Source organism: Eriocheir sinensis, chromosome 22 (genome assembly GCF_024679095.1).
Source record: "Eriocheir sinensis breed Jianghai 21 chromosome 22, ASM2467909v1, whole genome shotgun sequence".
NCBI lineage: Eukaryota > Metazoa > Arthropoda > Malacostraca > Decapoda > Varunidae > Eriocheir > Eriocheir sinensis.
This window is the reverse complement of record NC_066530.1, coordinates 17,780-30,825: the sequence shown is the minus strand read 5'-3', so window position 1 is coordinate 30,825 and position 13,046 is coordinate 17,780. Positions and strand designations below refer to the sequence as shown.

The 13,046-nt window shown below is 44.1% G+C and overlaps 1 protein-coding gene across 1 annotated transcript; it reads right to left on the bottom strand.

The window, feature by feature from the left end:
• LOC127002262 (dehydrogenase/reductase SDR family member 11-like) lies at positions 1-12,793 on the bottom strand. Its single transcript, XM_050868076.1, has 7 exons — positions 12,662-12,793; positions 10,525-10,627; positions 7,296-7,303; positions 5,993-6,195; positions 5,485-5,614; positions 2,377-2,538; positions 1-1,926 (listed from the first exon to the last, which is right to left on the bottom strand). Exons 1-7 carry the CDS (start codon positions 12,791-12,793, stop codon positions 1,885-1,887), a joined length of 780 nt encoding a protein of 259 aa, XP_050724033.1. The 3' UTR covers positions 1-1,884.
• Positions 12,794-13,046: the final 253 nt, after the last annotated feature.

Sequence of the window (13,046 nt, the reverse complement as noted above, 5' to 3'; positions counted from 1 at the left end):
TACTTTTCTCCTGTTTATTTGATTATCGCTCAACAAACAAATTCAAAAAAACCTAAAGAAGAGGTCAACAGTTGCCATTTATTAGTATTAGGGCCATTTTCACAGTTCGCCAACGCCAAGATGGGTACGTTAGTAAGCTCCCGAAACAATACCAGCGACTTCGACAATTCCCTGTCTATATTGATTGGAGTTCATATATATACGTTAAGGAAACTGAGGTAACTATACACAGGGAATCTCTTGTGCATCTGGTGGCGAGTAGAAAAGCTAACAGTTATGGAGTATATATAGGATTGTCTAGTTTGGTTCAGGCCGTTACAAAGACACTATTTGATCATGGAATTAGCTCGTTATGAGTCATCTCCTTAAACATTTTTGCGCCTAAGCACACATATATTTGACAAGGCTTTCGTAGTAAGAGTTTTGGGTATTTGCAGTAGTTTTATGACACTTGGTAGTTTGATCATTCTTTTGTGTCATGAACCTACAAAATAAGGCATTAGAGCGCGGTAGATATCCTTTTTTTTTTGGCCTTTATAAATAGTTTGATGTGAGGAGCAGCCATTGCGCCACAAGACAGTAATTTGTTCAGTGCTCGCTCTGGAACACTGGCTCAAAATAAACATACAGAGCTCATTAAACCTCAATAGTTAAGATGAAAACGTCACAAAATAGGGTGTGAGGTTTTTATTTTATATTTTTGCGGATAAGCTTGACTTGTTGTATTAGAAAACTATCGTACCAAGATCATATTTGACACGCTTTTCGTAGGAGTTTTGAGCATTTCCAGGGGTAGTTTACTGGCCCTGGTGTTAGTTTGACCCTTCTACCATGCTATGATTGTGAAAAGGCACTCATAAAAACCTGATGATCTCCTTTTTTTACCTTTGTTGATGTGAAAGGTGGAAGCCGCAGAAAGTCCAGTGTTCCTCGCGGCAATGGAGGGGTGCACCTGCCCAGCCTCGTGTGACAAGTAAATAAGCCGAATAGTGACCAATACAAAAGCCATTCATGCCTCATAACCGAGAAATAATGACGGCGGGAGGCTAAGAGGATCAAGAGCGTGTGAACAGACCGAAAGTGACGCAGGACTAAAGGAGAAAAGAAGAGACTATGATGTCTACTGGATTCTTGTGACAGGGAGAAGCTGCTGGCCGGACCCCAAGGCGCACAGGTGAATGCCTCTTATTAAACATGTGAGCAGGTAGTAGTCAGTAGTCAGTATGCATGTGAGCGTAGTAGTTGAAAGATGTTTGGTAGTAGTAGTAGTAGTAGTTCAAGTCCTAATTTTGGCAGATTTTTTTGGGTCTGGATCTGGATCTGTATTATAATGCAGGGGTTATGTATGGAGATTCACTACGCGCCTCCAATATTGCCCCTACGAGAATAATAACCTTTCCCAGGTCTCACATACTGTTGTAATTCTCTAGTTTTACCGGTTCATCATACATGTGGGGGGGTCCACATGTCCCTCCTGGCAAAATGGTCCGAGTAGGCAATGGTCCGAGTTGGGGGTGAACCATCTGAATTCCCCCTTTCTTTTCCGAGAATTGGGGGTGAGAGTTGTCGAGATGCCTCATAACCGGTCAAGAAATGAAACCTGGGCTGGACATGAGTGTGGGTGAGAAGATGATTCGGATGATTCACCTACAGTTTGGATCTTGAGTTCGAGTTGGAATAAAGAATGGTTCAAATTTGTATTAAAAATGGCCAGAGTGGGTCGTTCAGAATGGTCCGAGTTGGTTGAGATGACGGTCCGAGTTGGTATTTCAGAATGGTCCGAGTTGGTCGTTCAGAATGGTCCGAGTTGGTATTTCCGAATGGTCCGAGTTGGCATTTCAGAATGGTCCGAGTTGGAGATGGTCCGAGTTGGACCTACCCCATTCAGATAACCTGCGTTACGGGACGCAGCTGCACGTCATGGATCTGTGGAACAAAAACATTCCCACGTTACTACAGAGAGAGAGAGAGAGAGAGAGAGAGAGAGAGAGAGAGAGAGAGAGAGAGAGAGAGAGAGAGAGAGAGAGAGGGGGGAGGACATGGTCACCCTGACCTATATCCCTTCATATCTTGTAGTTTCCATGTGAGAGACTTTACTAAAGAGATGTTCACCAAATCACCAACTCTGCCATTGTACAATCCACAAAGTCAGCCTCTTCCTCTTTTTTTTATTCTTAATATTATTTAAGATTGACATGACACACTGATTATGATGTAAATAACTCAAGAATAGTGGCAGATGAAAATATTAACCAAATATCATAACCTCACTCAAATAGAAACTTAACCCTCCTTTGAATGCTAATCTAACCTGTCACTGTTGAAGTAACGTACATATATGATAACCCAAGATAAAGATATTGACGGTACACCAACCTGAACATGGGGAGGGGCACCGAGAATGTGGACAAGAGTGGCGGTGACGTCATCCGCACTCATGCTCCCGCGCTCCTTGTAGAGCTTCTTGGCTGCATTTGCATCCTTTGCCAAGCGGGCATTCATTACAAACTCCGTCTCCACCACACCGGGACTGATGGCCTACAGGGAGGAGGAAAGACGTTAGCGATCAATTATAATATATTCTTGCTCCTGAGATTTTATTTTATTTTTTATATATAGATACTAATTGGAGTTCTTGAGTTTTCCTGTGGGTAAGCAAGCAAACATGTAAGTAAAAGTGGGAGTGATGTTGTTTGTACTCGTTGCTTTTCAACCATTACAGAACACAGTCTTTAGTTTGGCGATAAACCATAGCGTCTTTTTTTTTTTTACAACGGAAGAGCCAGCTCAAGGGCAACAAAAAGGGTGTATAAAAAAAGCCCGCTACTTGCCGCTCCCACAACACAAAATAGTTTAGAGCGGCCAAGAGAGAGGTAAATTTCGGGAGGAGAGGTGTCTTGATACACTTCTTGAAAAAGGTAAAGTCATAGGCAGGAGGAAATACAGACGAAGGAAGGCTGTTCCAGAGTTTACCAATGTAAGGGATGAAAGAGTGAAGATGCTGGTTAACTCTTGCATAAGGGGTTTGAACAGTATAGGGATGAGCTAGAGTGGACAGTCGAGTGCAGCGGGGCCGCGGGAGTGGGGGAGGCATGCAGTTAGCAAGTCCAGAAGAGCAGTCAGCGTGAAAATATCGATAAAAGATAGAAAGAGAGGCAACATGTGGCGGAATTTAAGAGGTAGAAGACAATCAGTAAGAGGAGGAGAGCTGTGTGAGTGGAGCTCCCCCGACACAAGAGATGCATACTCCATATGAGGGCGGACAAGGCCCCTATATATGGAGAGCATCTGTGCGGGGTAGAAGAACTGGCGGAGACGATACAGAACGCCCAACCTCGAGGAAGCTGATTTAGTGAAAGAGATGTGAAGTTTCCAGTTGAGATTTTGAGCTAAGGATAGACCAAGGAGATTTAGTGTTGAAGAAGGTGACAGCTGAGAGTTATCAAGGAATAGGGGATAGGTGTTTGGAAGATTGTGTCGAGTTGATAGGTGGAGAAATTGTTTTTTTGAGGCACTGAAGGACGCAAAATGGAAATGATAGCAAGGTCTGAGGTTAAGCGTTCTGCACCTCTAGTCTGGAGTCTTTTAATTCCTGTTGAGAAGGTCTTTTGTTGAAAGAAGTTGAATGATGCAGAGTGGAGTCGTCAGCGTATGAATGGATAGGACAGTTTGTTATGGAAAGAAGATCATTGATGAATAACAGGAAGAAAGTGGGTGATAGGACAGAGCCCTGTGGAACACCACTGTTGATAGGTTTAGGGGAAGAACAGTGACCGTCTACCACAGCGGAGACAGAACGGCCGGAAATGAAGCTGGAGATAAAGGAACAGAGAGAAGGATAGAAACCGTAAGAGGGCAGTTTAGAAAGCAAAGACTTGTGCCAGACTCTATCGAAAGCTTTCGATATGTCTTTAGCGCAACTGAGAAAGTTTCACCGAAACATCTAAGAGAGGATAACCAAGAATCAGTTAAGAGAACAAGAAAATCGCCAGTAGAACGCCCCTTGTGGAACCCATACTGACGATCAGATAGAAGGTCATAAGTCGAAAGGTGCTTTTGAATCTTCCGGTTAAGGATTGATTCAAAAGCTTTAGATAGACAGGAAAGTAAAGCTATGGGGCGGTAGTTTGAAGGATTGGAGCGGTCACCCTTCTTAGGCTCAGGCTGTATGAAGGCGTACTTGCAGCAGGAAGGAAAGGTAGATGTTGATAGGCAGAGACGAAAGAGTTTGATCAGGCAGGGTGTCAGCACGGAGGCACAGTTTTTAAGAACAATAGGAGGCACTCCATCAGCTCCATAAGGCTTCTGAAAGTTGAGGCCAGACAGGGCATACAAAACATCGTTCATAAGAATCTTAATAACAGGCATAAAGGAGTCAGAGGGGGGATGAGTAGGAGGAATATGCCTTGAATCGCCAAGAGTGGAGTTTTTTTACAGAAAGTGTGAGCGAAGAGTTCAGCCTTAGACAGGCGAGACGGTGGTGCTGCCGTCAGAATTACCTTAAGGAGGAGGGAAAGATGCAGAAGTGATATTTGAGGAGATACATTTGGCTAGGTGCCAGTAGTCCCGGGAAGAATTAGAAAAAAGAGGTTTTGGTAAGTCGAAGAATAGATTTGGCACGATTCCGGGCAGAAATATAAAGAGCATGGTTAGCAGGAGTGCGAAGGCACTGGTACCTTTTGTGAGCTGCCGCTCTATCTTTGATAGCATGAGAACAAGCGTGATTAAACCAAGGCTTTTTAGCATAAGGAGTAGAGAAAGTACGTGGAATGTGTGCCTCCATTCCAGAGACAATCACCTCTGTGATGCGCTGGGCACACACAAAGGGGTCTCTATCCTGGAAGCAGTAGTCATTCCACGGGAAATCGGAAAAGTACATCCTCAGGTCGTCCCACCGAGCTGAAGTTTATGAGAAATTTGCCTCTATGTAGATTTGATAATTTAATTAAACTCTTTTTAACTGAGTTCTGGTGCTTACTGTAAAAGTACGTTAATCCGAATTCCAATGGTCATAATATCCCAATAAAAGTAGACATTTCTGAATGCAGGAGATTTCCTGACTAGGTGAACTTATATATCAGTTTTTTTTTTTTTTTTTTATATATATATATTTTTTTTTTTACATGTGGCCTATAGCGCCGTTAGGCTATTCCATAGCCTACCATATTCCATATATCATATTCTGAGCCTGTTATGGCGCAGGCAGTTGTTTATAGTGGCGACATTATTATTGGCTCATGCTCAAGCAATGCCTTCGGAGAGAATGTGAGTCATCCCGTTACCTTTACAGAACTCTCGGTTGCCACAGGAGTAGGATGCCGCCGCCAAGCCACCAGTCTGATGCAAGCTTCCGCTTATTTTGAAACATAAAAAATTCTTATAAGCCTGAGGGAGGGGAAGGGAACAGAAATAAACTTCGCTGTTGAGATGGCTGTTAATCTCGTAACAATGCCATCAGGCTGAACACAAATCAGTCATCCTTACCGATATTCTGATGTTGGAGTTAGCTTCCCTCAGCTCCTGCCTCAATCCCTCAGTGAGTGCTGTGACGGCGAACTTGGTGGCGGCGTAGAAGTGAATAGCTTTATTGGGGTTGACACGGTGTCCGGCAATGCTGGATGGATATAAGAAGCAAAAAATAAACCCTCGGAAAATTATCACTGTTTCGTGTTTATTTGTTGTTTGGAGTTTTGACAAAAGGGAGGTAGGTTGACAACTCTACACAGACAAAAATGTTAAGAGGTATAATCATAATAGTAAAGAGTCAGAGGTTCCTATCAAATGCCAAATGCCTCTTCTCCTTTCCCAATTAATATACACATGTATATCATTGGCCAGTGCACAACTAAGCCTCGCCTCTTCTCTAACTCAAGGTGCAAATGGATGCTGGGAAGAGTTAAATCTTATTGGTGGATGCTGGAAACGGTTACACCTTATTGGTAGATGCTTGGCTAATGTTACATATTGTGGGGGATGATGGGACTGAGCATACCTGTTGATGTGGATGATGTGCCCATCGTCAACGCCGCGTTCTCGCATGGAAGCAATACTCTCGCGCGTACATAAGCACAGAGCCACAACGTTGAGATCCATCATCTCACGCCACTCCTTGGGGCTTCTCTCTGTAAAGCCGCAGGAGAGCAAGGGCGTGAGAAACACTGGGGGGTGAGTGGGCTTGAGGGCCGAAGGGTAGATCTAATGGTATAACCAATACGGGGAGGGTGAAACATGGTTGAACAGCTTGGTCTAAGAACATGAGTAACAACGAGTGAGTTATAGAGGGCTGGGTGGCCAGACCCAGTGAGTAACGATTTCAGAGAAGGTACAGAGGGGGTTAAAAGATAAAATTAGGGCCTGTAGATTCATAGCTAGGTATTCTAACCATCACACCACATAGGCTTTAAGTCTACATAAAAAGGCCAAAGCAATACAAAAGTGGATGAATATTTGTCCAGACTTATACCAAACTGAAACCGGTAGTTGATGCTATTTTTTCCTGATAGAGTCATCATTGATAACTTTGTGTTAGAAGTTACTCATATCTGAGATTCTTTAAATAATTAATTAGGCTCTAGTAACTTGCAGTTTTAGTATTGGCATGTTACTAGAACATAAGAACATAAGAACGCAAGGAGTCTGCAAGAGGCCGGTTGGTCTAAACAAGGCAGCTCCTGTAATCCTAACCCACCTTACCTCACTATCCATGAATTTATCCAACCTCTTCTTGAATGTATCTATGGTGTTGGCACCCACAGCATGACTACCAAACCTGTTCCTGTCATCCACCACTCTATTGGTGAACCAATTCTTGCCTATGTCTTTGCTGAATCTGAATTTGTCTAACTTAAAACCATTGTTACGTGTCCTACATGGCTCTTTTACTTCCAAAGTCCAAAACCCTATTGACATCCCCTTTATTTAAGCCCATCATCCATTTACAGACTTCGATAAGGTCTCCTCGCAACCTTCGCCTTTCTAGAGAGTGTAGATTTAAATGCTTAAGTCTATCCTCATAAGGCAAATTTCTCACACCTTAAATCATTTTTGTCATCCTTCTCTGTACAGATTCTAACATCTTGATATCCATTCTATAGTAGGGTGACCAGAACTGGACCGCGTAATCAAGGTGAGGTCTAACTAGAGCTATAAGTAAAGTTTGAGGATGACCTCAGCGCTCCTATTGCTTACGCTTCTCGAGATGAATCCCAGTACCCTGTTTGCACGATTCTTAGCCTGAATGCATTGGGCCCTTATACGAAGGTCAGTGGTCACTAAGATTCCTAAGTCCCTCTCACACCCAGACCTGCTTAGAGGAGTGTCATTTAAGGAATAATTATGTGAGGGGTTATTCCTACCTACACTGCAGAATACTACTCTTCCCGACATTAAATGCCATCTGCCACTTTCCCGCCCAATCATATAGCCTGTCAAGCTCTTGGTATCATCTGCGAACTTACTGACATCACTACTAATTCCTGTGTCCAAGTCATTGATGTAAATGATAAAAAACAGCGGACCCAGCACCGACCCCTTTGAAACTCCACTCGTAACACTGCCTCATTCAGCTTTTTTTTACCATTGATTCGCACTCTCAGCTGTTTACCACTAAGCCACACCCTGATCCAGTTCAAGACTTTCCCATCTACGCCGCGAGCCTGTAATTTTAGTAATAGCCGGTGATGAGGGACTCTGTCGAATGCTCTACTGAAATCTAGATATAGTATGTCATAGCTTTCATCTCTGTCAACCGCCTCGATTACTTTAGTGTAGAAGGATAACAGATTAGTAAGGCAAGACATACCTTTCGTGAACTCATGCTGTGAGTCATGAATTAAATTATGCTCCTCTAGATGGTCCCGAATGCTCCTAGCTGTAATTGACTTCAACATCTTGCCTACAACTGATGTTAAGCTAATTGGGCGATAATTTGAGGTGGCTGACTTGTTCCCCTTTTTGAAAATCGGCATCACATTAGCTACTTTCCATTGGCTGGGCACGTACCCAGAATTTACCGACATCTTAAAGATATCGGTAAGTGGGCCACTGAGGACCTTCTTGCATTTTTTCAAGACACGCGGGAATATTTCGTCTGGGCCTGGCGACTTGTTTTTCTTCGACCTACCAATCTCATCCTGGACTACCTCCCTGGTGATGGTCACATCTCTCAACATGTCGTTATCTTCTCCCTCATATACCTGGACTCTCTCCGGGATAGTTGTTCGATTTTCCTGTGTGAAAACTGAGAAGAAATAGTCGTTCAACATTTTACTCATATCTTCCCCATTCTCAACGATCTCTCCTGTGTTTGTTTTCAACGGTCCAATTCTCTCCCTTGTTTTCGTTCTGTATAATTTAAAGAACCCCCTGGGATCGCTGTTGACCTCGTTAGCTACCCTAATCTCGTAATTCCTTTTTTGCTAGGCGGGTGTTCTTCTTCACCGATCTGGCTAGTTCAACATACTTACCCCTGAGGTGGGTTTCCCCATTCTTTATTTTCCAATAAATTCCTCTCTTCAAGCCAATCTCATGCTTGAGTCTGCGAGTCATCCATTTAGGGTCGTTATTTTCCTTTCTACGTGCATGGTAAGGGATATGCTGTCTCTGACCCTCTGCTATTACTTTAACTAAATTATTGTAGGTCAGTTCTACATATCTCCCCTGTCCTCCAGCTTTCCGCCCTGTGATCTGGCCCTCATCTAGCCCTAAGGTTTCCCAATTTACCTCCTCAAGGTGTCTTCTAAGCCCCTCGTAATTGGCTCTTCTAAAGTCTGGCACCGACGCAGTGCTGATCTCTTGGGTCACCGCCCAGTCTAAGTTAAATCTAATCCCCTGGTGATCACTACCACCTAGCTCCCCCCCGACGTCTAGCTCATTGATCATATTCTCGTTGTTAGTTAAGACCAAGTCCAAAATGTTGTTACCTCTGGTGGGCTCAGTTACTGTATGCTTGAGAAAATTATCCTGTATTACTTTCAGAAAATCCTCAGACTTTAGATCTCCCACCACGCCTTCCCAGTCTATATTCCTATAGTTGAAATCCTCCATGATGCAGACATTTTTGTTTCTGCATGCCCTGCCAACCTCTTGCAGTAATATATCTGTGTCCTGCCTGCCTAGGTTGGGTGGCCTGTATAGAAGTTAGAGTTAGTTCTCGTCTTTCCCTCTGTGGACGTCCACCCAAACTGACTCGGAATCGCCGTTTGTTTTAACAGAATTGTCAGCGGTACATTTAAGTGTGTCTTTAACATAGAGAGCCACTCCTTCCCCCCTTCTTCCCTTTCTATCCTTGTGAAACATCTGATAACCATCTATTTGCAATTCCGAAATTAAATTTTTGTTTGCAATATCCAACCATGTTTCCATGATTGCTATAATGTCGAATTTTTCAACACATGCTTTCCCCCTCAATAGATCTATCTTGTTCCTGAGACTCCAACTGTTGGTATAATAAGCCGCTAGACCATCCTTTGTTGCAGTTATTTATTTTAAGCTTCCTAGGCACCGTCTGTGAAGCACAACCACGGACGATAGGCCCTCACCCCTCGCCTATCCTAAAAAATCCTGCAGAGTGCTAAGTGATCGCTCGAGGGAGTCTGCGAGAACCTTAACACCCTGGAGTGACAGGTGTACTCCATCCTTGACATACAAGGTCCCTTTATCGTAGAAGAGGTTCCAGTTATCCATGAAAAGCCAACCATTACGCTGACAGTGAGCCGCCAGCCTGCTGTTCACTGCTATGGCCCTGGAAAACCATCCCTCACCTACCCCCCTCCTCGGCAAAACAACACACACGACCGGAAGTCCACCGAAATCTCTCACTTTCCCAACCGACTCCCTAGAGAGCCTAAATATCTCTTCGCTTCCCACTCTGCCGATGTCATTACCACCGAAACTGCAAAAGACGATAGGCTGTGTCCCCTCCCCTGCTAAAATTTCCTCCATCATGTCAGATACGTGCTGTATGCCTGCCCCGGGAAAGCACACTCTAAGCCTATTCTCCTTATCCCTTGAACAAAAGTACCTGACAATGAGCCTGACTTGACTGTCCCCCCACCATGGCTTTCCTCTTAGAAACGGCGCCAGTAGAAGCTGCTACAAGAGGAAGGGGAGGGACGGCAACGGGGGAGGAAGAGGAGGAGGAGGAGGAGGAAGGGGTTAAGGTCGAAGGGGAAGGGGGAGTGGAGACGGAAGAGGTGGCGGAGAGGGTGGAGGAGGCGGGGGGAAGAGGGGGAGATTGGGAGAGAAGAGGGGGAGGTAGGTGGAGAAGAGGGGAACAAAGGGAGAGAAGAGGGGGAGATCCGATTAGATTAAAATTAAGATTAAGATCAAGTTGAGACTGTTAGTTTAATGGATTGTGGGGTGGTAGTGTGCTGGTTTCGGGAGGACCTGCTCCAGTGTATTGAAATGGTTGGGATTTTGGAATTCTGGTGTATAAGGGACGGACTAAAGCGATACTGGTTGTCTCTACAAAGTCCAGGGGTGTTGAGATTAAAAAGTTAAGAACTTTGTTAAATGCTGCCTCACCCAGCAGGGACTTGTTGTGGGTGAATCCTGCATTGTTGATACACACGTCCATGCCTCCGAGGTCCTTCTTGATCTTGGCGAACATGGCCAGCACCTCCTCGTCCTTGGTGAGGTCACACTTGATAGAGGAATCAGCGTGCCTCGCTGACTCTTGCATTCAGCTGCCAAGGCCTGTTTGTTTCCATTCTTTAGAGTTGTTTGGTTATACTGCTGCAACATTGTCATTGATTTTTTCTTTTTACGTGTTAGCCTATAGCACTGGTAGGCTTCCTTCAGGGGCCAGGTGGTCGGCTAAAGCCCGTCATTGTGTAGGCAAGGGTTTATAGTGGTGGCATATATTCTTGGCTCATGCTGCCCCTCAGAGCTCATTCTTCATTCACTTGGATGGTTCCTCTAGGTTCCTCTAGACTCCTATGATAGGTGATCTTCAGGACAGCGTGTGGGCATATAGTCTTCGGCCACTCGGCAGTGACTGAAAAATCCCAGGTGATAGCGGTGGATTTGAACCCGTGTTGTCCAGAAAGCGGTGAATGCGGGGCCCGCACGCTAACCACTCAGACACCACCTTCCCAGATTATAGTGTTTTATGCTACACTTTAAAAGATGGTTGCTTCTATAGTCTAGTTTAGTACTGCAGACTATTTAATTAAAGTATACCATGTGCAATATATCATAAATTTTGTAACTATGAAATTTTCAGGTTGATTTTGATAGAGCAATATTTTGTGAATGGATAAAAAATTGAGTACAATCTAATACAACATGAAAAAAAACTTTTTCTTCATAGTACATCTTTGAGTAGTGTAAGCCATCCTGAATGGTGTCTGGTCGGGGAAATTAAGGTAGTGCTCTGCTACTGGTAACATGTAACTCAGGTAGTCGGCTACTAAACTGGCAACCCCACTGATTTTGTTTTGGACCACTGAGGAGGGTGCGCTGACCCCCAGGTGGATTAAAAACAAGACCATCCCAAGGGCAGATGAACTCATGTTTATCAGAGTCAATGGCCATCCAGTCCCAGCAATGGGTGAAATAGCGGGTGGTAAACCTCATAGCCCCTGCTGCCTTGTAGGGTTTGCCTTTCTCGTTCAGGCTAAGGCTAGGGGCATCACTTAAAATAGGTGGTTGGGTTTGCAAGGGCATGCACCTGGAAAATCTTGCGTCAAAAACTGAAAATGTATCGATTTATGAGCCATAGTACGTCCAACCACTCAGGAAGAGTGAAAACGGACGTTAAACGAAATGATGATGATGATGATGATGATGATGAAGTCATCCTGAATGTCAGTTTTACAAGGTTGATTCCCAAAGCACAAAAATTTATCTTGTGACTTGGCACATATGTACAGCTTACACAGAAACTGGAGATAGTATGACCGATATTGAGTTGAACAAAGTCCCTTAAAAACCAGGTTTAAGAGAGTGACAACGAGCACGTATTTTTATCTCTCTTTAAGTAGCAGGAAGAGTAATCACCAAGCAGCTGGATAAAAAAAGGTAACAAATTGAGACTTTCAGAACCAATGTATTGGTTCAACAAACAAATAAATGACCGAGTATTAATTACTTCACACTAGGAACAGGTGATCAACAAGGAAACTGGTTGAGAAAGGATAAAAGGAAGGATGCTTCCAGAAACAATATCATGGGAAAGTTGAAAGTAGGGGATATAAAGGGGCTATTACTCTGGGCAAATTTGACGTGGATCTTCAGTCAAACCACGACTTCCGCTGGCGTGGTTCTCATATTTCCGTGGTTTTCTGACGTTTTCATGATCTTTCAAAGCTACAGTAGATTTCACCGAAGGACGACGGTATTACTCACCATCAGCAGCAGCAGCAATAACAAGAAACAAATGAAAACTACGCTTACGGAAATCGTGGTTTGACTGAAGATCCACGGAAAATTTGCCCAGTGTAATAGCCCCTTAAGTCAGCCAATAAATAACTCATGACCTAGAGACAGATCGACACCCAGCCAGTCCACAAGCAAGTCATGGCCCTCATCACCAAGCTGCAAATGCTGGTGGGTGCTGGGAAAGATTAAATCTTATTGGTGGATGCAGAGCTGGTGTGGGCAGGGCTTATTTGCCAAGTTAATTTGAACCAAGAATACCTGCTTGGGCAGGTCAGCTCACCTGTAGTTTGTCAATGCTACGAGCTGCTCCCACCACCTTCATGCCCTCAGCCACCAACCTCCTGGCCACGCTGGCACCGATCCCCATGCTGGCACCAGTCACCAGGGCCACACGACCTGACCACCGCTCCATCCTGACGGGGATCTCAAGTAGTAGAGCTGGGAGGGAAGGAATGGGGATTTAATGGTTGTGTCGAAGGAACGATAATAAGTAAAATAGGCAACAATAGGAATAAATGAACAAATAGATAACTGAATAAATATGAAAATAAGTGGATAAAAAAGGTAAGAATAAAGTGTTAAACTAAACAACAGCAAGACAGCTACCACTCCAATACCTGCTTTTACCCCACAATTTCCCCGGTCTTCATAGCCCTCCCCACTAA

Excerpts from the sequence above, each read along its gene's own strand:
- LOC127002262 (XM_050868076.1), bottom strand. The coding sequence starts at position 12,793 with ATGGAGCGGTGGTCAGGTCGTGTGGCCCTGGTGACTGGTGCCAGCATG. Across the intron at positions 10,628-12,661 it reads GTAGCATTGACAAACTACAG|GACGAGGAGGTGCTGGCCAT; the intron begins GTGAGCTGACCT and ends GACCTCACCAAG. Across the intron at positions 5,615-5,992 it reads CACATCATCCACATCAACAG|CATTGCCGGACACCGTGTCA; the intron begins GTATGCTCAGTC and ends ATATCCATCCAG.